At 39.0% G+C, this 26,834-nt stretch overlaps 1 protein-coding gene across 13 annotated transcripts in view; it reads left to right on the forward strand.

Annotated features, from left to right (window-relative positions):
* The window catches only part of SCAPER (S-phase cyclin A associated protein in the ER), a 406,197-nt gene that overhangs the window by 259,148 nt on the left and 120,215 nt on the right, over positions 1-26,834 (forward strand). For all 13 annotated transcript variants that reach the window (XM_007477981.3, XM_007477982.3, XM_056796839.1 and 10 more), the window contains one exon: positions 10,173-10,288. In XM_007477981.3, coding sequence (XP_007478043.2) covers positions 10,173-10,288 — 116 coding nt within the window. The remainder of the gene's footprint in view (positions 1-10,172; positions 10,289-26,834) is intronic.

The raw sequence follows: 26,834 nt of genomic DNA on the forward strand, positions 1-26,834 counted from the left end.
CATAGTAGGCAGTAAATGCTTAGTGTCTGCCCTACTGAGTCTTTGCCCTCCTTAGTACAAAATAATTATATATCACTCCCTAATGAAATTTATTTGGGAAAGCAGAGGATTTCAGAAGGGTATGCCAAAAAGCAGATGAAGGTGGTCTCACATTTCTCAAACTTTAAAATGTTTCAAAATAATTGTCATCCAAACTAGTAATGGGAGGGGGAAAAACTCAATCCTAATTTTTTACGTTTAGAATTAGACCTGAAATGTTGTTGGAATAGAGAACTCCCAGTAAAGGCATTCCATTCATAATACAATTCTGCAGTTGTGCAATTTATAGCCATAGAGAGTAACCTCAGTGCCACTGAGATAATGGGACTTTATTTAGATAACAGAGGTTGCCTTGGGTTCCATGGCCAGTAGATGACAATGGCAGGACCACATTTTCCTGATTCTTGAGACCAACAGTGCACCATCCTGCCTGTTGCAAATCGAATAAAACAAATACCCAAACTCAAAGCACTAAATCTCCTAGTTGAAGAACTTCAGGTTCCCTAATAAGTGGATTGCAAAAGAATTTCTGACTCGAGAGGTGGAAGCCAATGCCCTCCTCTTATTAAAATGACTTATCCTGGAAGACAAACTGCTAACTTGACTTGCAGTTTTCATCGCAGTTTGCTGTACTAATTCCCTCATAGAAAACTAAGTGGTATTCTACCCCAAACTTGGTATTATTATGCGGGGAAGGTGGGGTTCATCTGAGCCATCAAACTTTGCCCTCCTGCCTTTAGCAGTCGAAAACACATGGCAATGAAGTGGTCAGTCAAAGGTGTGAACCAAGTTTGAACAAGACCTAAGTAGCAATGCAAAGGTATTTCAACTAGACGAGGCAGGAAGTTTGTTCACTTGGCTGTCCCAGGCATCTGGGTCATCTCTAAAATAGCAGACCCAGTTAAGAACCCAAGGGATTCGGGCATCTGGAAACCCAGTGGTCAGGCAGGTAGCCAAGAAAGCTTATTAAGTTCCTACTATGTTCTGGGTACAGTGGTAAGCACAGTAGTGGTAGCATAATGGTAGAAGTCTGCACCCTGAACCTTTGGAGGAAGAAATAGAGTACCCACCACCTTGGCTCTGTCTCCCAGGGGCACAATGCATTTCTAGGCCTCAATCAGCATTATAAAGCAGCAATCATATGAAACTATTTGGAAATGATTAAAAAACAGAAAAGGAAATCATTAAAATAGACAAGTAAGGAAGATTTAGAGAGGAAAATTGAACTCAATAAGTTTAATATTCAATAAACTTAAATACATAAATTACTTAGGGAAGAATTCCCTATTTGACAGGGACTGCTAAGAAAATTAAATGAAAAGCCATTTTAGATGGAAACCTTGTTCTATCTGTTACAATAAGCTCAACATTGATATATAACTTTAATAGCAGACAGATAAGCTTTTATTTAGTGCATAGTATGTGCCAAGCATTGTACCAAGAGTTTTTACAAATATTAGATCATTTTTAGCCTCACAACAGCCCTACAAGGTTGATTCTAATATTATCCTCATTTTATAATTGAGAAAAGTGAGGCAATTAACAGTTAAGAGAGTTACCTAAGGTCACACAGCTTGTGGCTAAAGAAGGATTTGAACTCTGATCTTCCTAATTCCAGGTCCATTGTTCTCTCCAGCTGCCTCTTTTTTTTTTTAACCCTTACCTTCTGTCTTGGAGCCAATACATAGTATTGGCTCCAAGACAGAAGAGTGGTCAGGGCTAGGCAATGGTGGTCAAGTGACTTGCCCAGGGTCATACAGCTGGGAAGTGTCTGAGGTCAGATTTGAACCCAGGACCTCCCATCTCTAGGCCTGGCTCTCAATTCACTGAGCTATGCAGCTGCCCCCAAGCTGCCTCTTAATATTAAAGGTCATACCAGTTTAATATTAAAAAGAACCTTAAGGAGGTCTCTTTCACAGCACTTGGTTAGGAGAGAGTGCTTAAGCAATAAAAGACAAAATGATTTCAATTACATACACCATTACAAAAACCAAGTAATTTCAATTCCATGAAATTTAAAAGTTTTTATAGACACACATCTATACACATACACATGAAGGAGATCAAACACAAGAAGAAAAGTCCCTTATTCCCCCAAAATTTCTGGTTCCAAATTAAATTATTGATCAGAATATTTTTGTGCTGTCAAAGAAATAACAATAAAGTGTTTATTAATTCGGATATGACTAAACACACTGGAACGTAGATTATCACTGTGCTTTTTGAAATTCTGATGATGAAGAATCCAGAGAAGCATGGGAAGATACATATGGATCAATGGAGAGCAAAGTCCAGAACTAGGAGAACATTTTCTTTCTTTTTTTACCCGTCTGCAGGGGATTGAATAAGTATCAGGAGCAGAACAGACCCTTTTCTGAAGTGTATGGTATTGGAGAATTGTTTGGGGATGTGAGAGGCCTGGGGACTTGCCAGCACCACCTTGCCAGTTCTCTGTCCAGTAGGTCAGCCTTGTCTAAACACTTAATAACCGCAAAGCGAAGAACAAGAGAAGTGAAACTGACTAGTTTATATTGACAATGACTGCTCTTGTCCTAAAAGGGAGGAGAAAATGCAGAGGTGGGAGACAGCCTGCCTCGATCAATTGGTTACTTTTTCCAAAATGCCCCTTTTCAATCTTTTTAATTTTTGTTGTTGCTATAAGGGATGCCTTATGGGGTAGTGGAAATGTTAGAAACTGAAGATGCAAAAAAAAAGTAATAAAAGTTGTTTTCTAAAGCCATGGGCAGTTGATTGGATATGGGTAAGGGAGGTAAAGGAAGGAGTCCAAAGTAACTCCAAGATTTCTAACCTGGGGGCCTGGGAGTGGGAGGGTGTTGGTACTCTCAAAAGCATTAGGGAAATAAGGTAGGTTTAAATTTTTCTTTTAATTAAAAAAGTTGATTTTCCCTCTCTCTCATAAATCTTCATTTAAAAAAATAAAACTCATAATAAATATGTAGTTATGCAAAACACATTCCCACATTGTCCAAAGAATCTGCTTCATTCTGCCCAAGCCATCACCTCTGCCAACAGTGGATAGCATGCTTTCTCATGGATTCTCTGGAATCATCGTGAGTCATGACATTGATCAAAGTTCTTATGGCTTTGGGTATTATTTAGAGCAAAAGGGAAATCTGAAGGAGGGAGAGTTTAGGGGAAAGATGATGAAGTGGTCAATATTGGATAGACTGAATTTGTGGTTTCTGTACCTGGCAGAAATGTACCAGAATTGGAAATGTAATATAGAGTTCAAGAAAGATTAATAATATGACAGAAGCCAACAGAAAGACAAAATATTTTGGAACAGGGAAAGATCAGCAGTATCAAAAGTTACAGAATGATCAGATAGGATGAGGAGGCCTAAGAAAAGATATCTCAGGAAGTAGTAGGTTCCTCATTCCTAGGGATTTTCAAGTTAAGGTTGAGGGCCATTTATTAGGTATATTTTATAGATCCTATTCAGAGATGGATCCGACTAAATGAACTCTGAGTTTCCCTTCTAACTCTGAGATTTTCCTTGAAGCTAATATAAATACTATGATTTGAATAAGTTTTTAGACTTTTAATGATCAGTTATAGATTATCTAGAGAATATATGATTTGGAGGAAAATATTGGGAAATATAAATTAAATTCAAACCATCTGTATCTGGTACTCATATACTAAGTGATTTGTATGTAATAAACCATATTTCATTCCAAGTTAGTTTTAATAAAACTTACTTAAAATAATGTTAATCAACCATGTAAAGAATCTGATGGAAATTAGGCTCTTATGAGAAAGAGCTTACATTAAAATAGAAAATGTGAATGTTAATATTAGAAGCACATTTAGGCTACCATTCTTTTTTTTAACTTTATTTATTTTTTAAAATATTTTTCCATGTTTCCATGATTCATTTTCTTTCCCTCCTCACACCCAGAGTCAACAAGCAATTCAACTGGGTTGTACAAATGTTGTCACTTGATACCTATTTCCATATTATTCATTTTTGCTATAGAGAGATTTTTTTAAAGCCTAGACTCATACATACATGTGATAAGTGATGTCATATGTTTTACTTTTGCATTTCTACTCCCATAGTTCTTTCTCTCACTGTGCATAGCATTCTTTTACAGAAGTCCTTTAGGAGTTCCTGGCTTATTGCATTGTTAATAGTAGCAAGGTCTATTACATTGAATTTTTCCACAATGTTTTACTTTCTGTGTGCAATGTTCTTCTAGTTCTGATCATTTCACTCTGCATCAGTTCATTGAGGTCTCCCAATTCATATGGAAAGCCTCCAGATCATCAGTCAATAAATAGTATTCCATCACCATCATATATCACAATTTGTTCAGCCATTTCCCAATTGAGGGACATCCCCTCATTTTCCAATTTTTTGCCACCACAAAGTGTGCAGCTATGAATATTCTTGTACAAGTATTTTTCCTTATTATCTGATAAAAACCCAGCAGTGTTATGGCTTGATCAAAGGGCGGACTAACTTTTAAAACCCTTTGGGCATCATTCCAAATTGCCTTCCAGATTGATTGGATCAATTCATACCTCCACTAGCAATGTATTAGTATCCCAATTTTGCCACATCCCCTCCAAGGAAAATTTATTATTTTCCTTTACTTTCATATTGGCCAATCTGATAGGTGTAAGGTGGTACCTTGGTGTTAATTTTGATTTGCATTTCTCTAATTATGAGAGATTTACAATACTTTTTCATATGCTTATTCATAGTTTTGATTTCTTTATCTGAAAACTGCCTATTCATATCCCTTGACCATTTGTCAATTGGGGAATGGCTTGATTTTTTTTGTGCAATTGAATTTGTTCCTTATAAATTTGAGAAATGAGACCTTTGTCAAAGGTTTTTGTTATAAAAATTTTCCCCAAATTGTTGCTTCCCTTCTAATTTTGGTTGCACTGGTTTTGTTTGTACAGAAACTTATTAATTTAATATATTCACAAATTATTCATTTCACATTTTGTGGTGTTCTCTGCCTTTTGCTTGATCTTAAATTCCTTCCTTTCCCATTGATCTGACAAATATACTATTCTATGTTCACCTCATTTGTTTATGATTTCCTTGAGCCACCATTAATTCACTGACTCTTACTGTTATGTATTAGAGACTGTGCTCATAGTCTAGCAAAAGATGGCATACAGTAAGAGGCTAAAAATGAGTGGAAATACTGTGCTGTGCTTGAGGAACATTTATAGTAGTGCATCATGAGGCAAAGGCCTAGATTCTTCACTCCTCCTACGGGGAGTGGCCAAATGAGGATGTGATGGCAAGAGAATGGAGTGGGAGATTATTATACTATGAGAAGTGATGAAAGGGTGAATGTAGAGAAACCTGGAGACATTTGTAGGAACTGGTGCAGAGTGAAGTGAGCAAGACCAGGAGAGCAATTTATGCAATTACTATGATGTAAAAATAATAATTAATTTGAGAGATTTAAGTACTCTGAGCAGAGCACAGAACACAGATGGGAGTTAGTGGCCAGTTTCTTTAGTTAAGCATAGTCAATCAACAGCCACTGGGCCTGCTGACAGACCCAGGACTGAGGACTGAAACCAAAGAACAGTGGAAAAAAGGAAACAGTCCCTACTCACAAGGCCATGAGAAACTTCCCCATGATTAGAGCTGTCCAGAAATGGAATGGTATTTCCTATTCCTAGAAGTGTCCAAATAGAAGGGAAAAGACCAGTTGGTGAAAGGCCACCGGCTCAGGTACAGGTTGGACTGACTAACCTCTGAGATTTCTCTCAAATGTGATATCCTGAGATATGGGAGTTCAGGTGAAGGAGAAAAGGGCCCCCTTCCCTCCCTTCTGACCTTTCCATCCCACTGAAGGGTAAGAACTTTATTCTGAAGCCATCATTTGAGCTGAGGCTTAATGGATGCAAAGGAATTGAACTGGCAGTTCAAACTCCTCAGACACTGATGGACTCCTCAGGACCCTGACTCCAGAAGCCTTGGGAATAGGAGTGCTCCTTGAACTCCCAGACCTGCTTCTAGTCCAGGCACAACAGCCAAAGTGTAGTGAGAAATGATTGTGGAGAAGGGTCCCTCTTTCAGTAAAATTGCCAACCAGATTCTACCTCCAAGTAGATGAAGAAGCACAAGCTCTCTGGGAGTGGGAGCACCCCCTTTCCCATCACAGATTCCTGCCCCTCCCCCAGGCCATTTCCAGCCTAGCCCTCACTGCCATCCCATAAAGAAGGAGCTAGCCACCCTCTTCACCTGCCAGTTAAATCTCACACAAAAGAGTGGCAAACTACCTTAACTGAAGTGGCAAGGAGCCCTAAGGAAGAGGAAGAGATAGGAGGAAGCATGGGCCAAGCAAGGTAAGCCACTACCACCGCCACCACATGGCCCATCATCTCCCTTCACCCCGTCATGGCTCTAACCCAGGATCCTGAAGCCAAGAGCCCAGGGAGCTTTGATGCTTCTAGGCCAACTGCCCTCAGCTGGCTTCCTGGGAAGCAGCCCCTGTGGAAACAAGCCTGGCCAGTGCTCCTGTGGTGCAATGCAGAAGAAAAGGAAGTCCCATGGCTCGGCATCTGAATTGGATATCATCTTATCAGTGGAAGTGACCTTCTGACCATATGCTAAGAAAACCCTTCTATGTGGCTGGTCTCTAACAGTCAGTTAGGTGACATTAACCACCTACCATGTTCCAGAGACAGTGCCTGAGCTCAGCACTGGGGGCACAGAGAAAGAAAAGAAAGCCCCTCCCCTCAAGGAGCTCCCCAGGCTACTGGGGGCCCACAGTGTGCAAAAGCACATGGAAAAGCAGGGCTGGTGGGGAGGAAGGAAGAGCCTCCACACAGGAGCACGAAGAGAAGTCCAGAAGGAACAGCCAACTGGGACCTGTAGGCGACTAGCTTAACGACTGGGGGGGGGGGTGCTGAAGAGGCCAAGTTCCAGGGCTTTTTTTTTTTTGTGAGATGGAGAGGTTCCTGGATGTGATGGAGAATTCCAGGAGCCTGCTTGAGAGCAAGGTCTATCTTACTTACTTGTGTCTTCACCATTTAGCAAGCATGTGCCACATTGGTGGTTGGGGTGGTTGTTCAGCTCTTCATGACCTCATTTGGGGTTTCACTGGCAAAGGTGCTGGAGTGGTTTACCATTTTATAGATGAGGAGCTGAGACCAAGAGGGTTAAACGACTTGCCCAGGGTCACAGCCAGTAGATATCTAAAGTCAAATATGAGCTCAAGTCTTCCTGATTCTAGACCTGGCACTCTATCTGTTGTAACACCTATCTATCTGTGTTTTGCACATAGTAAGTAATTAATAAAAACAATTTTCCATTCAGAGGAAAGAAAGGGAGCATTCAATGCTGTGGTAACAATTTGAGAAAGGTAGGAGTATGTTGGAACAATTACAACATCATGATGTCTGTATACTTCGATGCAGTGTATGTTGGTCCTAGTCTTGACAATCACAAGTTCCTTAATTAAGGCTCTTGTTCCTGTTCCTGTAGTCAGCCAGCTTGGTATGTTGTACAGGGCACCACATGGGAAAACAGAGGGCCTCCATCCAAATCCTGCTCCTGCTGCTCGGTGCCCATGGGATCTTGGGGTCAATTAGCCTCTCTGAGCCCCTGGTTCCTTATTTGGAAATTAAGAGAATTTAACTCAATGGACTTTAGTGCCCCTTCCAGCTCTAAATTCTACAAATTCTGTCTTTAGGCGGGATTTTAAGATTTTCTAGAGACATGTTAGGGGGACATGAGGCTAAAAAGATAGTTTGGGGCTAAACCATGGAGGGTATCATTTAAGAGCCATTATGAATAGAGGAATGATATAATCAGATCTAGGTTATCATCAGGAGTGTCACTGCTATTGGAAAGTGACCAGAAATGACAAATAATCAGCTGACAGAAGCAGCTGTATGGTACAGTGATTAGAATTCAGGCCCTGCAGATGGAATCCTGCCTGAGATACTAGCTTTGAAACCAGTATAAGTGGTGACGATAAAAGAAAATGACATTCTAAAAGTACTTTGTAAACCTGAAAGTGCTATATTTAATGCAGCCCACCAGATGTGATGATGATAATACTTTAAAGTTTTCAGGTGATTTTACTCCTTAGTGATTCTAGTTTAGTATTTATATTTGTCATCCATTATTTAATAATTTAGGAAAGACCACTGATGTCTTTTTACTAATACAATAGTTGCAATGTGTTGTTGTTTGATATTCAGTCACAATGAGTTTTGTTTGATATTCAGTCACAATCCTGAGAATAGCAAAAATTCATGAAATCCTACCTTTTTCTTTTTCTCTCTACTTCTTCCTACCAGTAAGGAACCACCATGCTAAAATGGAGAGGTTGGTCCAGACTGGAAATTCTGAACTGAATTAGGATATGAGCTTTGCCCACTTTCTAAACTAGTACTGCAATCCTAACTGGGGCTTTTGCCTGCTTCACTGACGCCAGGAGCCTAGGCAAAAATGCCAGGCTTGACTTCTTATCACCTCTCTTCTTCCCCTTACTTCTAGTAGTCCCGTGCCCTCCTCTCTGCACTACAATCCATTCCTCTACCCAGATTTGTATGCTCACTCCAACCAGTAGTTTCTCTATCTCCTTCCCTTCTGACCTCAATCAAAACTATTTTCTGAGTACTTAGCAGTGCTCAGGTGTTCGTTCATCTTTAAGATCATCTGATTAATGTCATTTCCAATAAAGTCCTAGAAGGCTTAAGGTTCCCAGAGGACATCTACATTTTAAGAATCATAACTAGCTAACCCAAATGAATGAATAATTGGTGAACTGTGTGGAGAAGAGATTTCTAAAACCTTACCCATCCTCTTTTTCGGTTTCCTTCACCATTCTTCCAGGAAGTGAATTAGTTGGAATAATCAGTCAGTATAGCCATACACCACTGTCTTCTTTTTCTTCATTACTCCTCTACAAATACTTTTGCCAACAGAATTTTTAGGACCTAAGAGAAATATGCAATCCTTGCTTGAGGAAAGCTTGGAGTATGGGTTAGCTGTAAAAAACCTGTAAAAAAACCATGAAGCTATTCTTGGAATTCAGAAGACCTTCTCTGCAAGCTAGTTGTTGGGTTACAGTCTTATTAAACGCACAAAGACAACTGTCATTCTTGGACACCAAGAGACTACTACTACACTATACTGCCATGACTGAGGATTGATCTACTGTCTTTGTGTTTCCAGATTTTGCATTTGAATATCTTTGGGGGTGGGCAGGTTAGGGATGCTGTTCATGTTTTAAGAAGTAATTTGCATATTTCCAGAGACAAGTCTATTTTTTGACATCAAAACTGTCCCCTTCCCTGCTTCCCATGGAACCCCTATGTGGGCAGGCTTTGGCCATGTCCAATAAGGAGTATGCTTTTGACTCGTGAAAAAGACATGCCCAACAACAGTCTGAGATGGTCAGAGTACAGGTCCTATATTGCATGAGAAGTCTTAGAACAAATATCACAATAAGTTGCCATGTGTGCTACATGGGATGGCTGCTGGTACACTGGCAATATGACTATTACCTTGAAATATTTCTTTACTAGTCTCTGTATATGCAGCAGACTGAAAAGTTATCAACTCCAGGATCTTCTTGTCATCAGCAAAAGCTTCAAAAAACAGATGCTAACTTTGAGGGAGAGGGAATGGATCTTGACAGGAATCCATTTCCAGACTCATTTCCAATGGACATCTTCTGCCTCTACCTTTTGACTTCCCTGACTTTCTTCAAGTCCAAGCTAAAATCCCACCTTCTACAAAAAGCCTTTCCTGGCCCCACCTTATTGCTTATCTCTCCTTTTATTGATTATCTTCGATTTATTCTGTTTATATTTTGTTTGCACATAGCTATTTGCAGATTGTCTCCCCCAGTTAGTATGTGAGCTCTTGAGAGCAGGGCTTACGTCTTTTGTCTTTCTTTGTATCCTCAATACCTGGCACATAAATGATTATTGACTGACTAATGGGAAAGATTCATTAGGTGAGCATCCTTTATTTCTTTTAATGCTTGTGGATTTTGATTAATGTCATCTCTGTCTTTAGAACAAAATGGTTTCAGATTTCAACCACATATACCATTCCCTTTATAAAACACATGTTTTCAAAACTCAGCTAATTTGCAATTTATCTTTCCCTCCAGAATGTGGCAGATCAGATTGCATTTCAAGTTGCTGGAGGACTAACAGCCCTTGAACACATCCTTCAGGTAGTGAACTCAACCACAAGCATGAATGCAGTTTCAAGACTTCCTCCAAAGTAAGTATAATTGGAGTTGTCTGCCTTTATGATTTATTTTTCTAGTTGTTGGTGCCCTTGTGGCTCCAGTTGGGGCACATTTGAGAGAACCAGCCTGAATGAGATTTTACTTTTAAACATTGGTAGTAGACTTGCTTTCCCTGCAGGGAGCAAAACAGGCAGCTCTTTGCTTCATTTCCTGAAACCAAATGGAGCCTAAAGAACTTCCCTAAAGGAAATCTCCTTAAATCTATAATCCTCACCTTGTGCTAACTCAAGAAGAATTTCTGAGACACCAGGCAATTCCAACTGCTCATTGCAATGGGACAAAAATGAATTGTAGCACAGAATGCTTGTAGCACAGAATGCTTACTCTTTGTAGTCTGAAAAATGAAGGGCCTGAAGGTAAACACCATAACAAAAGCCAGAGCAGAGTTTGACTGGATCCCATGTGTGCACAGAGAATAATCTCAAGCAAAAGCTGTCATGAGGGAAGAGTGCCCTCAAATTCATTAGGCATCAAATTATTTTATCCTTTGATACAGATTGCTCTTTATCCTAACCCTCCCTTCCTTGTAGACACTCCATCTGCCCTTCAGGTACCCTCTGATCATTGGCCACTAGGGAGGAAATGCTAACTTTTATTCCATAGTTACTCAGGTATTTTAGACTTTGCTTTGGCAGAGCCTTACTGAGAGGTTTGAGAAAAGTGGGTTTTCATTGTAGAGAAAATAGAATCTGTAGCTCTGTGGAAACTACCTCTTTGTCTGAAGCAGAGAGAAAGAACTTCCTTTTTCCCCCCTTTATTTACATTAAACCTGCTCACGTCATATTCTTTCAACCCAGTATTATTAGTTCTGTTTTTTTTAAATGTGCTAACTTGAAATTAAATATTACTAAATATAAAACATTTGATAACTATTGGTGGTTTCCTCTACAACATGATCTGTCTGCTATACTCATTCACAATGGGAATAGTTTTAGTAGGCAAAGAAAATATGTTAGACTAAGATCAGGTAGGCTTTGACCTAATGAAAAAATGTGAAGGATTTACTTTCCTTCAGAAAATCCAAATCAGATATACAGATAGATAAAATCAGATATACAGAAAGACATTTTTAGATTTTACTGTTATTTCAAATTTTTTAAAAGCCCACATTGTTCTGCTCCCCCTTTTTGCATCTGTCTCCAAGATCTACATATAAGGGAATGACCCTTTCTGATATTAAACCACTTTGATCATTGAAAGTGGCAAAGACACAAACAAATATGAGACAATGTACACTGAAAAGGCATCTACCGAGACTCAGGGCAAAACCTGATTCAAACTTCTGTGTTTCAGTTCCTCTTTCTATGATACAGTGGAGAACTTGGAGTTTATGACTGTAGAACCCAAACCTAGAACTGTTTTGTGATTATTGAACAGATGTACTTTGCCTGGTTATGTTTTAGCCAGCAGAGATGAGAATTTGTTATACATGGTCATCTAGAACCGTGATGGTGTACCTATGGCATGTGTGCCATAAAGGGCACTAAGTGCCCTCTCTGTGGGCACACGTGATCACCCGCCAGAGTTTGATTACTAGAAAGCCAGAGGGAACATGTGCCTGAGGACATTCCTCTCATCCCCAGTAGCCAATGGGAGCACTTCCTCCCTCCCCTATTGGGGGGAGGGGCACAGCACTCCATCTCTGGGGTGAGGGTGCTTTCTTGCCACATGCTCCACTAACAGATGCTCCATTGCCCTAACAACTTCAGTTTGCACCTACCCTCCCCATAAACATGGTGTGCACTGATGGGCGAGTGTACATCATGTTTATAGGTAGAATATTATATAATCCTTATTCTGGAATTGTCATTTGTTGAGTAAATGTTTTGATTAAGAGTTAATGGAGGGGGCAAAGTCAAGATGGCTGCTTAGAAGCAACAAAATTCCAGACCTCCATGAAAACTCTTCTACACCAATCAAAAGCAAAGTGCTTCAAGGGGACAGAAAACAAAATCTAACAATAGTAAAGAGCTGGGGGACGCTCCTGCTCAATTCAACTTAAAAAGTATGCAGAAAAGGCTGAATTCTCAGGTTTAAGGAAAAGGAAGAAGGAAGGTTCCAGGACCCCTCCCCCACATACTGTGCTGAGTTTCCAGTGGTCAGGACACATCTAGCTCAGCAGATAAGCTGCAGATCAGTTCCACCCCAACTTAATCTAGACTATTAATATGGCAGATAAGCCTTCAGAGGGCAGGGAAGCTCAGTCTCCAATACCCTTCCCCCACTGACCCAGCTCCCTTCAGTCCCCACACCTTCACCTTCACATTCAGCTTCTGCTGCTAGCTGGGGAAGATCTGACCTCAGGGCTCATTAATACTCCATCAGACTAATCTAGTCAATTAGCACAGCAGAGAAGAAACCCCTTCAGGGCTTCTTCAGATCCAGCAAATAATCAGAGGGACAAGATTACAACCAGTGAGGGGGGGGGGAGGGAGGAAAAAATATGAGTAAACTACAGAAAAAGAAAAAAGAAATTACAACCGACAGTTTCTATCCAGGTAATGAACAAAGACCAAATGGAACAGAGGAGGACCAAGGAACACCAAGCAAAAATGCAGAAACTCCAGCAAATTGGACTCGGGCTTTGGAAGAACTCAAAATACAATTCAAAAAATAATTAAAAGAGGCTAAAGACAATTGGGCAAAGAACTTAAAAAGCAAAATAAGTCATCTGGAAATAGGCACATGAACTAAAACAAGAAAAAGTCTTGAAAACCCGAATTGAGCAGCTTGAAAACAAGGCAGAGAAAGTGAAAGATGACCTACAAAGAAAAACAGACCAGAAGGAGAAGGATGACCAAAAAGCTAGGGATAAAATTCAGTCTTTAAAAATTAGAATCCAACAACTAGAAGCAAATGACTTCACAAGGCAGCAAGAATCTACAAAACAAAGTCAAAAGAATGAAAAAATTGAGGAAAATATGAAACACCTCATTGCTAAAATTTCAGACCTGGAAAATAGATCCAGGAGAGACAATTTAAGAATTATTGGACTACCAGAAAATCATGACAAAAGAAAAAGTCTGGACATCATTCTACAGGAAATTATCCAAGAAGACTGCCCCAACATTCTTGAACAAGAGGGAAAAGTGGAGATTTAAAGAATCCACAGTTCACTTCCTGCATTTAATCCCCAATTGGCGATGCCCAGGAATCTTATAGCTAAATTAAAGAACTACCAGTCCAAGGAAATGATACTACATGCCACTAAGAAGAAACCATTCAGATAGCATGGAACCACAATTAGGATAACACAGGTTCTGGCAGCATCTACACTAAAGGACTGGAAAGCAAGGGAACTGGATCTACAACCAAGAATCAACTACCCAGCAAAGTTGACTATATTCTTGTAGGGGAAAGTATGGTCATTTAATAAAATAGAAGACTTCCAAGCATTCATTAAAAAAAAAAAGACTGGACTTAAACAGAAATTTTGATGCCCAAACACAGAACTTCATGAGAATCACCAAAAGATAATTTAGAAAGGGAGGGGGAAAAGCCAAGCCTTTTTTAAGGGACCCAGTAAGTTCAAATGATTTATATTCCTATAAGAAAAGGTGATATTGGTAACTCTTAAAAATTTTTATTATCATCAGGGGAGCTAGAAGAAGTGTACTTAGAGGGAACAGTGACAAACTATAGGATGAAATGTCAAAAAATACATATATTATAAACTAGAGGTAAAAAAAGAGGATAATACTAAGAGAAATAGGAAAATAAATGGGGTAATTTTATATTTCATGAAGAAGCATATGAGGGGAGGTGTGGAAAAGACCAATACAATGGAAAGATGAAAGAGGTTGGAGATAGTCTCCAAGAAAATTTTAATCATTACAGTGGGAAGGGTCAGAAAGATTCAAATGGAAGTAAAACCTCCAACTCCAAATTGAATCATCATCATCATCATCATCATCATCAACATCAATGATGACATCAACATCATCAGCAACAGCAGCAGCATCATTTATCAACAACAATATTATCATCCTTAACATTTATTGTTAATTTAACATCTAAATTTTGAGATGCTTCAATATTTGAATAAGTTTTATGATTAAAAAAAAAAGATACAGGAATCAATTTCCTGACAACATGGCGATCTATACCAGAAACAGACTATGCACTTTCCATATAACTACTCTCTGCTGTTCAGTCCTGACATGTGCAACTCTTGGTGACTCTATGGACCAGAACACACCAGGCCCTTTTATCTTCTACTATCTCCTGAAGTTTGTACAAGCTCATGTTCATTGCTTCCATGACACTATCCAGCCATCTTCGCCTCTACCATCCCCTTCTCCTTTTGCCTTCAGTCTTTCCTAACATCAGGTTCTTTTCCATTGAACCCTATCTTCTCATTATGTAGCCAAAGTATTATTCTTCCATTGAATTTATTTAAGTATTGGCTGTTATGATCTTCTTGCTGTCCAAGGGACTCTCAAAATTCTTTTATAGCACCACAATTAGAAAGCAGTGGTTCTGCATTGCTCAGGTTTCTTTAGAGTCCACTCTTACACCCATACATTCCTATTAGAAAAACCATACCTTTGACTATAGGGATCCAAAACCTCGGAAAGGTTTTGGCTCTGCTTTTTAGGATGCCGTCCAGATTTGTGATAGTTTTCCTTCTAAAGAGCAAGTGTCTTTTCATTTCATGACTAGTCTCCAAAGGTCACTAAAGTGATCTTCAAACCCAAGAATGTAAAATATAGCATTGCTTCCATTTCTTCTCCCTCTATTTGCCAGGAAGTGATAGGACCAGTAACCAAGATCTTAGTGGTTTTTTTTTTGTTTGTTTTTTATGTTAAGCTTCAAGCCAACTTTTACACTCTCCTCATTCATCTTCATTAAGAGGCTTCTTAATTCTTTTTCACTTTCTGCCATCATAGTAGTATCTTCTGCATTTCTGATGTTGCCATTTCTCCCTGCAACCTTAGTTCCATATTTTGATTCATCCTTTCTGGCATTTCACATGTTGTACTCTGCATTTAAGTTAAATAAATAAGGTCATAATGTGCAGCCTTGTGGTTCTCCTTTCCCAATTTTAAACCAATCAGTTGTGCCATGTTCAGGTGTAACTGTTGCTTCTTGGCTGGCATACAGGTTCCTCAAGAGATAATATGGTCTGGTACTCCCACCTCTTTGAAAACTTGTCACATTTTGTTGTGATCCATATAGTCAAAGGCTTTAGTGTGGTCAATGAAGTAGAAGTAGATATTTTTCTAGAACTTCCTTGCTTTCTTCATACTCCAGCAATTGGCAATTTGGTCTCTAGTTCTTACACCTCTTTGAAAACTAGCTTGTACTTTTGGTAATTCTTGGTTCACACATCACTAAAGCCTCATTCGCAAAATCTTAAGCATAACTTTGCTGGGGTTTGAAATTATGGCACTTATTCAATAATTTGAACATTCTCTGGTATAGCCCTTCTTTAGGATTGGGACATAAAATGATCTTTTCCAATGTAGTTGCCACTCTGAATTTTCCAAATTTACTGGCATATTGAATGAAGCATTTGAACAGCACTGTCCTTTAGGATTTTAAACAGCTAAGTTGAAATTCTGTTACTTCCACAAGCCTTATTGTTAGTAATGTTTCCCGAGATCCACTTGACTTTGTTCTCTGGGATCTCTGGCTCTAGGTCAGTAACCACATCATCATGGAACACCTTCTTCATGTCAGTGTTGGAGTCCTTTTCCTATTCTTTCTGCCCAAGTGGTCAACACTATGTTTGACCTGTAGACAGAATTCTTTCTACCTTTGTTAATTTTTAGCCATATGATTGATCCCTACCATACTTCTCCATTTTGATTTCTGGATTTTTTCACCTTCTTAATATTCATTGCTCCCCCATCCCCTTTTACATATACTGTTCCTTTTGAATAAGGTATCCAAAACCCAATTCCAATCATGGTTTTTATTCCATTAAGGTTTTTGTTGTTGTTTTTTCCTCAATCAAGTTTGGTAAATATATATTAAATAACTCCTAGGGGAAAAACAGTCTGTTGAAGAAACCCAAAAAATTTATATGTAGTTTATATTATAAAAAATATGATTCCTACCTGAATAGAATTTGCATTTTCGTATACTTCCTAATCCTTCTTTTCTTACCTATTTTTTTAAATGGCTTTTGCTCCTTAAGTTTTGATGGTACCCATGAAGTCACATACACCTTACGTTAGGACTTCCATTTCTCTTGCTTATTCCCTAAATGATAGTTCTGTTTGTGTATTAACATTTGCTATCATTGGTTTTGCTGCTGATTTCTGTGATTTTGACTTCTGTGCTGTATTGGGTATCTCAACTACTTCGCTATTATAGCTATTATCTAGGCCAGTGGTGGTGAACCTTTTAGAGGGGCAGGTGAAGTGAGAAATGTCCTTAGGCACCTGTGGAAAAGGGGAGGGGATCAGCCTGGCCCTGCATTCCTCTGGCTTTCTTGTAACAAACTCTGGTAAACTCTGTGCTGGAGCAGTAGTGTGCATGTCCAAAGAGAAGGCTCTGAGTGCCTCTCCCCACTTCCCCAACACACCTGCCATAGGTTCACCACTATGATTCTAGGCTGTCTAGCTTCGCTTTTGCTCATAGAGCTTGTATTCAGACAGTTGATTTCCACTTCAAGAGAGAGGAATATGCAAAAAGAAGAAATAGCAAAAGAGAGGAATTAGATCCAGTGAAGCAAGAAGCAGCCCACACAGGGGAAGGGCAGAAAGGAAGTGACCCAGAATTCCAGGGAAAGAACAGAGGCTGAGGGGAACACAGAAACTGTCTATCCTGCCTCTCAACAACAGCTAAGATCAAGAAAGGAGCAGTGGGTCATTTCTCCAAAGCCCTCTCCTCTGGTCCTTAACCTCTACCTCCCAAACCAAATTTCTGAGGAGACACACTCTGTCCCTCAGGGAAGGGATTGTAAGAGGGTTGGATAAGGAAAGTGAGTGGCAGGAATCCCTAAGGACTGGCAGACTAACCCCTTTTCCCGAATCTTGAGGTCCTAACTCTAAGCCTTGACCCCTTTTCTAGTCAGCTGCTGGTTGTCCCTATTCTTGAGCTAATCTGGTTATTGTTAGAACTCAGGTCAATTGTGGCAAGAGAGAGGTGGAGAAAATCCTTAGAGAGAATTTCCTCAGTAGATAGCTTTTTCCAAAGTCCAATCTACTAGATTGAGTTGAGTTGAGCAGAAAACTTCCAGGGATCCTTAGGAAGCCATTGGTGTTCAAAGGGGAACCTCCAGCCTTTGAGACCTTCTTGTCAGGCTCTCCGCTGAAGGAATCCAGTTGAAATGGCAGTTTCTGAATTCCCTTCAGCCTCTGTTCTTTCCATGGAATTCTGGGTCACTTCCTTTCTGCCCTTCCCCTGTGTGGGCTGCTTCTTGCTTCACTGGATCTAATTCCTCTCTTTTGCCATTTCTTCTTTTTGCATATTCTTCTCTTTTAAACTACTTCCCCTGCCTCTTTTACTATAAAGCTTGAAACCAGCAAATCCATTCTTACTAGCCCTTGTTAAGTATTTTCCATCCGTGACCAGAAGTATGTCATCTTTTATTTTAAGGTGTAGCATAAAGGTCAAATCTCACTTTTAATCATCATATTCTTAGCCAGATATTCTCTTCCCAAACCAGTTTTTCTCATTTGTATCTCTTTCTTTCCATTGAGAAACAGTAAGAAAAATAGTCGGCAACCTTCTGCTCTTGAACTTCCTGCCTAAAAGAGTAATCTTGGGCAAACTTTCTAGGTTCCTTTTTGCACTATTATTTTTACCTACATGAATCTCCAGAAATCAAATCTTTGAACACTTTAAAAATAGGTCCTAGATAAATTTACTGTTGTAAGTATGTGATCTTGGTTGCAGGCTTCTTATGATTCTCACAAGCAGCTTAATAAAACAATTTGAACTTTCTGCATTTTCTCCTTAAGGCTGCCATAATGTGGTAGTAATAGCTGAAGACTTGAGACCCAGCCCTGCAGTGTCTCAGGAGGTCCCTTTGGAAGACCCTCGGGATCATGTTGGCAAATTTCTCACTTCCCAGTTGAGGAAACAATGCCAAAAACACTTGAGGCACTTTGCTTGGATTTGGGGTTTCTGACTCTACTACACTGAAGTCATTTTAAGGTTATCAATGATAGAAATTTAGGTAAATGCTCTCCTCAGCATTTAGCTCTCATAACAAGAAGAACATTTTCGGTGCCAAGAAAATTCACCCCGAAGCAAGGAAAGTCTAAATTCCAGTTTGGTATTTTGCTTGGATACTTGAGTCTTGGATCTTGAACAACTACAAAGGAGTAATGGTATAGCCTCACCTTTTTCTTTGATTGAGATTATTAACATTTGTTAAACAACCTAATTTTTGTTTGGAAAGAAGTGTAGTTTTCTTTGAGTATAAAGAAAACTACCTTGTATTCTGTCAATAAATAGATGTATCTGCTGTAGTGCGGATCCTTTGCCAAGATTTTGTATTGTGTTTTCACTACATGTTTATGTAGTAAAAATGACAGTAAAAAAAAAATTGGCACCTACTCTCCACAGAGCCTCTAACCTGCTTTGGCTGATCTCCATGTTATTGCTCAAAGCCAAAGGGTCAGTCAGGCACCTGCAAAGAGACTACCAATGGAACCCCACACCTCATTTTGCCCAGAAGATTGGGTTGAGACTGCAGCTCCCTAAACTTGTTATCGATTGTGTGGAGGATCTGGTTCTGAACTCCTTTCTTCTCTCTTATTCATTACCTTCTTCCTCCTTTTTTTTTTCCACAATAGCAGGTTCTGGAAAGAAATCTGATAAGGCGAAACTTAAATCAACTTGCATTGCTTTTTGCCAATATCTTTGATTGAGATTTTGAGGGAAGAGATTGAATCTACTGCTTCTTGTATTGTTTTTGGCAACATATTGTAGTCTTACAAGTCTTGATCTTATTGTTAAAAGGTGTTTATATCGTAGCTCATAACTGTCTATTAACAGTAATTGAGACTTGGCTATACTCCTATTTAGATGAAAATTAACAAACATTTTATAACTTTCTCCTTCCCCCACCAAGATACAAGAAGGCAAAACAAAGCTTAGTTTTTGTTTCTGTTAGGTCATCCCTTTAAATATTTAACTTTACTTCAAGAATCTATCATATAGCAATACTTGGCTTGTATTGGGGTTTTTTAAAAATAAAACTGAACTAATAATATTTCTGTTTCCTTATGTTTGATAAAATCACATTTTTACCACTTATCTGAGCTATTGTGTCTCTACTAACCAGGGAACGGCATTATGGCTGACCCAGAGTTTCCTTCCTATCTGAAGGAGGAGTGGTTTTTTTAAAGTGCTCTGAGGTCAAGCTTCAGTCATTTGTTTGACAGCATGAGAGACAAGAAGGAGCTTTACCCAGAAGTTCTGCTCCGAGGTTTGTCAGTGACTCTTTGGGTGACCGGCAGTCAGTCTTTTACTCTCTCAGTCTCATTTTTCTCTTGTATAAAATGGGGATAATCCCTTCCAAGCTCATCAAACTCACTTGGTCTTTTTGATGATCAACAATGGGGTAGAGTTAAAAGATTGGGCATCAGAAACTGAACTCTGCCTCTCCTCCTTCCTAACTAGGTGACCCCAGACAAGTCTGGCCTCTCTGGCCTGGAAATGAGGAGATCAGATGAGATGATGACCAGCTTTAACCCACATCTCAGTGACTCTGTCACTTAGAGGATATGAGACAAATTCTTTTTCCTGACACTCAAGGCCTTCTACAAAAGGTCCTCAACCTACTTTTCCATCTTTCTCTTTCATTCCTTTCTTTATATCCTCTGTACTTCCTGCCTGACCATCTCTTGTCTGAAATTGAAGCATTCTTTCCTGCTTCTCTCCAGTCACACAAACTGTCTATCATTTCTGGATTATATTCCTTCCTCATCCATATCTGTTTTGGTGGCATTATGCTGTTACATTTATTATGGTTGGACTTAATATATTATTGGTGGTCACCAGGGATTTAATTTCTAAATCCCAATATGAATTACTAAAGTAAATGGAATTTATGGTAGTTTATTTACAATAGAGGGAAAATATTAAGGAAGAGAGAACAAGGAGGGGAGGAAGAGGGGGAGGGGGAAAGAGGGGGATGGGGGAGAGAGATAAGGGGGAGAGAGAGAAAGGGGGAGATAGAGAGAGGAGGGGAGGGAGGGGGGAGAGGGGGTAGGGGGAGAGTGAGGGGAGAGAGAGAGGGGGAGTGAGAAGGGCAAAAGAAGGGGAGAGAGAGGAGGGGGGAGAGAAGGGGAGGGGGAGAGAGACAGACAGACAGAGACACAGAGAGAGAGAGAGACATAGAGAGAGAGAGACGAGAGAAGAGAGAGCACTCTGGCTTCCTTTGACCCAGGTAGAAATTCTAAGGTACCAGTGAAAGGAAAGGAGTCTCAAGACAATGGGCCTTTCTCGGATGTTCACACCTTCAGAAAGGGCAAGGAAGGACATCAAACCTTTACCACTCACAACAGTTACTGTCTAAAAGGAAAAGCAGTCTGAGGTCTCCTGCACAAGCTCCTCCAGGGGTCCAGTTCCACAGCCAAATGTCTTCACTCCAAGTCTGAGTGTCTGTCTTCCAGTCTCTTGAGTGTCTCTCTCTACTCCATCCGAGAGTCTGTCTTCTGGTCTAACTTTGAGTGACTGATCCTCCAGTCCAAGTCCAAGTGACTGATTGTTTCTTGTATGTCTCTGTTTCCACTATTTAAAGACATTTTTCTCTCGTGTCACCTCCCCTAAATTTTATGTCTACCAATCACAGCAGACACTTTTCTCCAGGACTGCCCACTCTTTCACACATGGGTCACAGACCTCCCATTCAATGTGAGAAATGGGTGTTCACACCTTTTTATGGTTAGTTCACACTTTTTGTAGTTAATTCACAACATTTGTGGTTAAAATGGGTAGATCTACTTTAAATATGGAGTTAACACTTTGGGGATTAAAATCTAAAAATAGACTTGGGGATTACAATTTTATCTTCACTATCAAGGAAGATTACATCTTCTTTGTCACAATCAGGAGACACCCAAATCCAGTCTTCACAATGCCTTTGAAGTATAGATTCCCTTGTAAAAGCTCATCAGTTACTAGCTAAATGGACCTGGGGAATGGGGACCCCTCCTACATTCAAAAGAACACCATTGCTCGGGGCTTGTGTGAAAGGCAAATAGCCTAGACATCCCCAGGTGCTCTGAGGGATACCAGAGAACCCCGGGAGGGAGTGCTGGAATGTTACATGGCTGGCCTTCAAGAGTGGGGTGGTGAGAGCAGTCACTGTTACACATAAAAACAGCTGAGTATACTAGTGAGTGGAATGTTGGCTTGGAGTTGTGAAGACCTGAGTTTGAATCTTGCCTCAGATACTAATAACTCTGGGCAAGTCACTTAACCTTTCAAACTCAGTTTTCTCATCTGTAAATTGGGGACAACAATAGTGCCCACTCTACCAGATTCTCATGTGGTTCGAATGAGATCATGCATACAAAGCCTAATAACAAATTTCCACATAAGTTGTCTGAAGTTATATATGATCCAAACTGTTTCCCTTCCTTCTTCTTTTCCTGGACCCAGAGCTGACCAGCAATTAATACAAGTATTATCACACAAAACATATATCCATATTATTCATTTTTAAGTGAATAATCTTATAAAACCAAACCCCCAAAACATGATAAATCATATGCTTTTATCTACATTTCTACTCTAACAGTTCTTTCTCTGGAGGTAAATAGCATTCTTTTTCTTAAATCCCTCAGAATTGTCCTGGGTCACTGTATTGCTGTTAGTAGCAATGCCTATCACATTTGATCATTCCACATTATTTCAGATACTGCATACAACATTCTCCTGGTTCTACTTATTTCATTCTGCATCAGTTCATATAGGTCTTTCCAATTCTTTCTGAAATCATCCTGCTATAATCATTCCTTACAGCACAATAGTATTGCATCATTGCCACAATTTGTTCAGCCATTCCCCAATTGAGGGACATATGTTTAGTTTCTAATTCTTAGCCTCCACAAAAAGAGCAGATATATTTTTTGTACAAGCAGGCCCTTTCCCAAAAATCTCTTTGGGATACAGACATAGTAGAGGTATTCCTGGATCAAAGGGTATTTATTGTTTTCTATCCCTTTGGGCATAATTCCAAATTGCCTTCCAGAATGGTTGGATCAGTTCACAGCTTCACCAGCAGGCATTAATGTCTGAATTTTGATTCATCCCTTCCAACATTTATTATTTTTCTTTACTATTATATTGGCTAATCTGTTAGGTGTTAGATAGAACCTCTTGAGTTGTTTTAATTTGTGTTCTCTAATTGAGAGTGATTTTAGAACATTTTTAATATAATTATTCATAGTCTTGATTTCTTCATCTGAAAACTGCCTATTCATATCCTTTGACCATTTTTCAATTAGGGATTGACTTGGATTCTTATAAATTTTACTTTGTTCTTTATATACTTGAGACATGAGACCTTTTTCAGAGAAATTTGTCATAAAAATTTTTCCCAGCTTGTTCTTTCCCTTCTAATCTTGATTGCATTAGTTTTGTTTGTAAAAAATTTTAAATTTAATGTAATTAAAATTATCCATTTTACATCTCATAATATTCTCTTATTTGGTCATAAATTCTTCCCTTCTCCATAGATTTGACAGGTAAACTATTCTATGTTCCCCTAATTTACTTATAATTTCACTCTTTACATTAAAATTATTACCCTTTTTGACCTTTCCTTGGTATAGGGTGTGAGATATTGATCTAAACCTAATTTTTGCCCTACTGTTTTCCAAATTTCTCAGCAGTTTTTGTCAAATAGTGAATTCTTATCCCAAAAGCTGTAGTCTTTCGGTTAATCAAACACTAGATTGCTGAGGTCATTTACCTGTATCTTTTCCACCAATCCACCAATTCTATTTCTTAGCCAGAACAGATTGTTTTGAGAATTACTGCTTTATAGTACAGTATAAGATCTGTGTCAATGGTAAATGTTTAGGGTTGAGACTGAATATATTATTTAATGGTCGCTAGGGATTTAAATTCTAAATCCCAAAGAAATACTCAAGTCAGAATAGAATTTTAAGGTGGTCTATTTACAGTAAAAGAAAGAAATTAAGGGAGAAAGAGGGAAAAGGGTAGAAGATCTACTCCAGCCTGGCCTGAGCCAGGGGGAGTTCAGAGGCCTCAGCTAAGGGGCCTTCCCAGAAGTTTAAATCTAGCCTGGCTTCCTGCCACAAGGCTTCCTCCAAGATGAGGGGCCTCCTTGGAGGCTGGTACCTTCAGAAAGCAAGGGAAAGAGGATTCAGCCTTAATACTCACCACGTGGTCACCTAAGGGAAGCAATCTCAGGTCTCCACGTTCCAGCCCTCCAAGTCAAGAACCACCACAAAAAGCTGCCAAGTCCGCAAAAGCCCCTCTCACAGGAAGTGACACAAAATATAAAGGTAGTTCTTTACATCACTTCCTGTGTCTCATATATACCTATAGTGTCTTAAACTTGGCTTAGGACAGCCCAGGGGCTCAGTCAGTTGTTTCTGATTTGTCACTTGCTAGCACACATGGGTCACAGACCATTCTCCCCCACACTTAATCCTTAAATTGGGGTGTATACATTCCTGGTTGCAAAAATTATAAAGATTAAGCTAGGTGAAGTAAATCTAAAATTCACATCTGGTACCAGTAGGTCACCATCCTTTACATTTTTGTATTAGTTCCTTTGATATTCTTGGTGAATATGAATTCCTGATATTCTTTCAGATGAATTTTGTTATAATTTTTTCTAATGTTATAAAATGGTTTTTTGATAGTTTGGTTATGACACTGAATAAGTAAATTAATTTATGTAGGATCATCATTCTTATTCTATTACTCAACCTACCTGTGAGCAATTAATGTTTTTCCAGTTGTTTAGATCTAATTTTATTTGTGTGAAGTGTTTTGTAATTGGGTTCATATAATTACTGTGTTTGTCTTGAAAAGTAGATTCCCAAGTATTTTATGTTGTCTACTCTAGAGTGATTTTAAATGGAGTTTTTCTTCTTAACTCTTGCTGCTGGGCTTTGTTGAAAATATATAGAAATGCTGATGGTTTATGTAAGTTCATTTTGTATCCTGCAACTTTGCTAAAATTATTAATTATTTCAACTAGTTGTTTAGTTTAGTGTTTAGTTTTTAGGATTCTCTTAAGTATTATTCCATTATGTCATCGGCAAAGAGTGTTAGTTTCCTCACTGCCTACTTTAATTCTTTGAGTTTCTTTTTTTCCTCTTATTTTTAAAGGTAGCATTTGTAGTACAATATTAAATAATAGTAGTGATAATGGACCTGCTGATCTTATTGGGAGGGCTTCTACCTTACCCCCATTACAGATGATAACGTGCTTATGGTTTTAAATAAATACTACTTGGTATTTTAAAGAAAGACCCATTTATTCCTATGCTTTCTAGTGTTTTGGGTTTTGTATTTTGTCAGAGGCCTTTTCTGTAACTATTGAGATAATCATGTGATTTCTGTTAGTTTGATCATTGATATGATCAACTATGCTGATATTTTTCCTAATACTAAACCAGCCTTGCATCCTGGTATAAATCCCACCTGATCATAGTGAATAATCCTTGTCATATATTGCTGTCTCTTTGCTTGTATTTTATTTAAGATTTTTGCATCAATGTTCATTAAGGAAATTGGTTTTTAATTTGCTTTCTTGGTTTTTAGTCTTCCAGTCTTAGGTATTAGCACCATATTTGTGTTATAAAAATAATGTGGTAGCACTCCCTTCTTTTCCTATTTTGCCAAATAGTTTACATAGTATTGGTATTAATTGTTCTTTAAATATTTCATAGAATTTACTTGTGCATCCATTTGGCCATTTCTTAGAGAGATAATGGCTCCTCCAATTTCTTTTTCTGAAAAAGATTATTTAAGTATTCTCTTTCCTCTTTTGTTCATCTAGGCAATTTATATTCATGTAAATATTCATCCATTTCACCTAGTAGTTTATCAGATTTATTGTTATATAATTGGGCAAAATGCCTTCTAATGACTGCTTTAATTTCTTCTTCATTGGAGGTGAAATCACCCTTTTAATTTGTGATGATAATTTGATTCTCCTTTTCCCTTTTTAAAATCAGATTAACCAATCCTCTATCTTTTTTTATATAACCAACTCCTAGTCTATTAGTTCAATATTTCTTTTCTTTGAATTTTATTAATCTCTATTTTAAAAATTTCCAATATTGTTTTTGGGATTTTTTAACCTATGAAAACACTAGAGCACTTGAAAAGTGCTAGCTTTTGTCATTATAATGATGATAATGACATTCTTCCCTTCTGTGTCCTCCCTTCTCCTAGATAACACCCCCCTCCTGTAAGAATTTAAAATTTAGGTTTTTTTATGCTAAATATGAAAATTCTAAAGTAATATTGTGGTTGCTGATTTTAAATTATTATAGCTTAAGTCAAAATTACTTTTAGCAGCTTTATTTACAAAGAGGTAGAAAGAGTGAAAGTGGAAAAATGTAGCTAAAGAGACAGATTTTACCAGCCCTTTTCCAGTGAATTGTGGCTCAGCCCCACAGGGACTTTCCCACGTCCCTTGTCCCCATGTGAATTTCCCAGTAATCCTCAACAGAAGTTCGGTGGTGTCTTCATCTAGAGTTCCACCAACTCAGTCTCCTCCAGGAAAGGAAGGCCTCTCCAAAGCCAATTTCCAAAAGCCAGGAAAGGAAGGCTAGCTACTCACCCAGAAAGCCAATGCAGGATCCAGGGAAAGAGTCTCCTCCTTCAGTCTAGCTCACCAATGCAGAATCTTCCAAAGAAAGTCCAAAGGAGAAGTCTTCCAAAGAAGAAGTTCAAAAGACAAAGTCCCTTGGACAGGAAGTTCAGGACTTTTTATAGTTCTTTTTTCCCACATAACTTCCTGTCCCTTCCCCCCTTCACGGGAACCAATCACAGTCTTTCAATTTGCCTAGCACTACCCGGGGGGGGGGGGGGGGTGGCAGTAGCCCTTGGAGGTGTGAGCTTACTCTTACTTAGTGTTAAGTAGGAGTGCTTATGTTTTTGATTTATTAATTTAAAAGTTGCTGATTGATAGTCAAAGAAAGTTTGATTCACTCTTCACACTCCCCCAAGTGACTGGGATGAAGCTGGATCTTTCACTGTCTTTGTCAGCCTCATAGACATTGTCTAGTTGATCACTGCTCTTCCTAAAATGTGGTTCCCTGGACAGAGTCCTATATGGTCCTTGACACTGATCCTCTCTCCATGCAGCTTCTGGTCCCATGAGCTCATCTGGCCAAACAAGTAGGAAGCATCAGGGAAGCATATATCAGGATCAAGTGAGGTCCAGCCCAGCCAGTCTCTCTCTCCCTCTGGAGAGGGAGCGCCAAGCACTCTACTGTTAGGGAGGGTTCATTCAGTAGGGACTTTCCTTCTGAGCTCAAGGGCCATCTAATATATAATTTCGTTTCACTCCATAATGTCTGATGTCAGTAAATTCTAAGCATGCACAGTAAGATTGAT

Source organism: Monodelphis domestica, chromosome 1 (assembly GCF_027887165.1).
Source record: "Monodelphis domestica isolate mMonDom1 chromosome 1, mMonDom1.pri, whole genome shotgun sequence".
NCBI lineage: Eukaryota > Metazoa > Chordata > Mammalia > Didelphimorphia > Didelphidae > Monodelphis > Monodelphis domestica.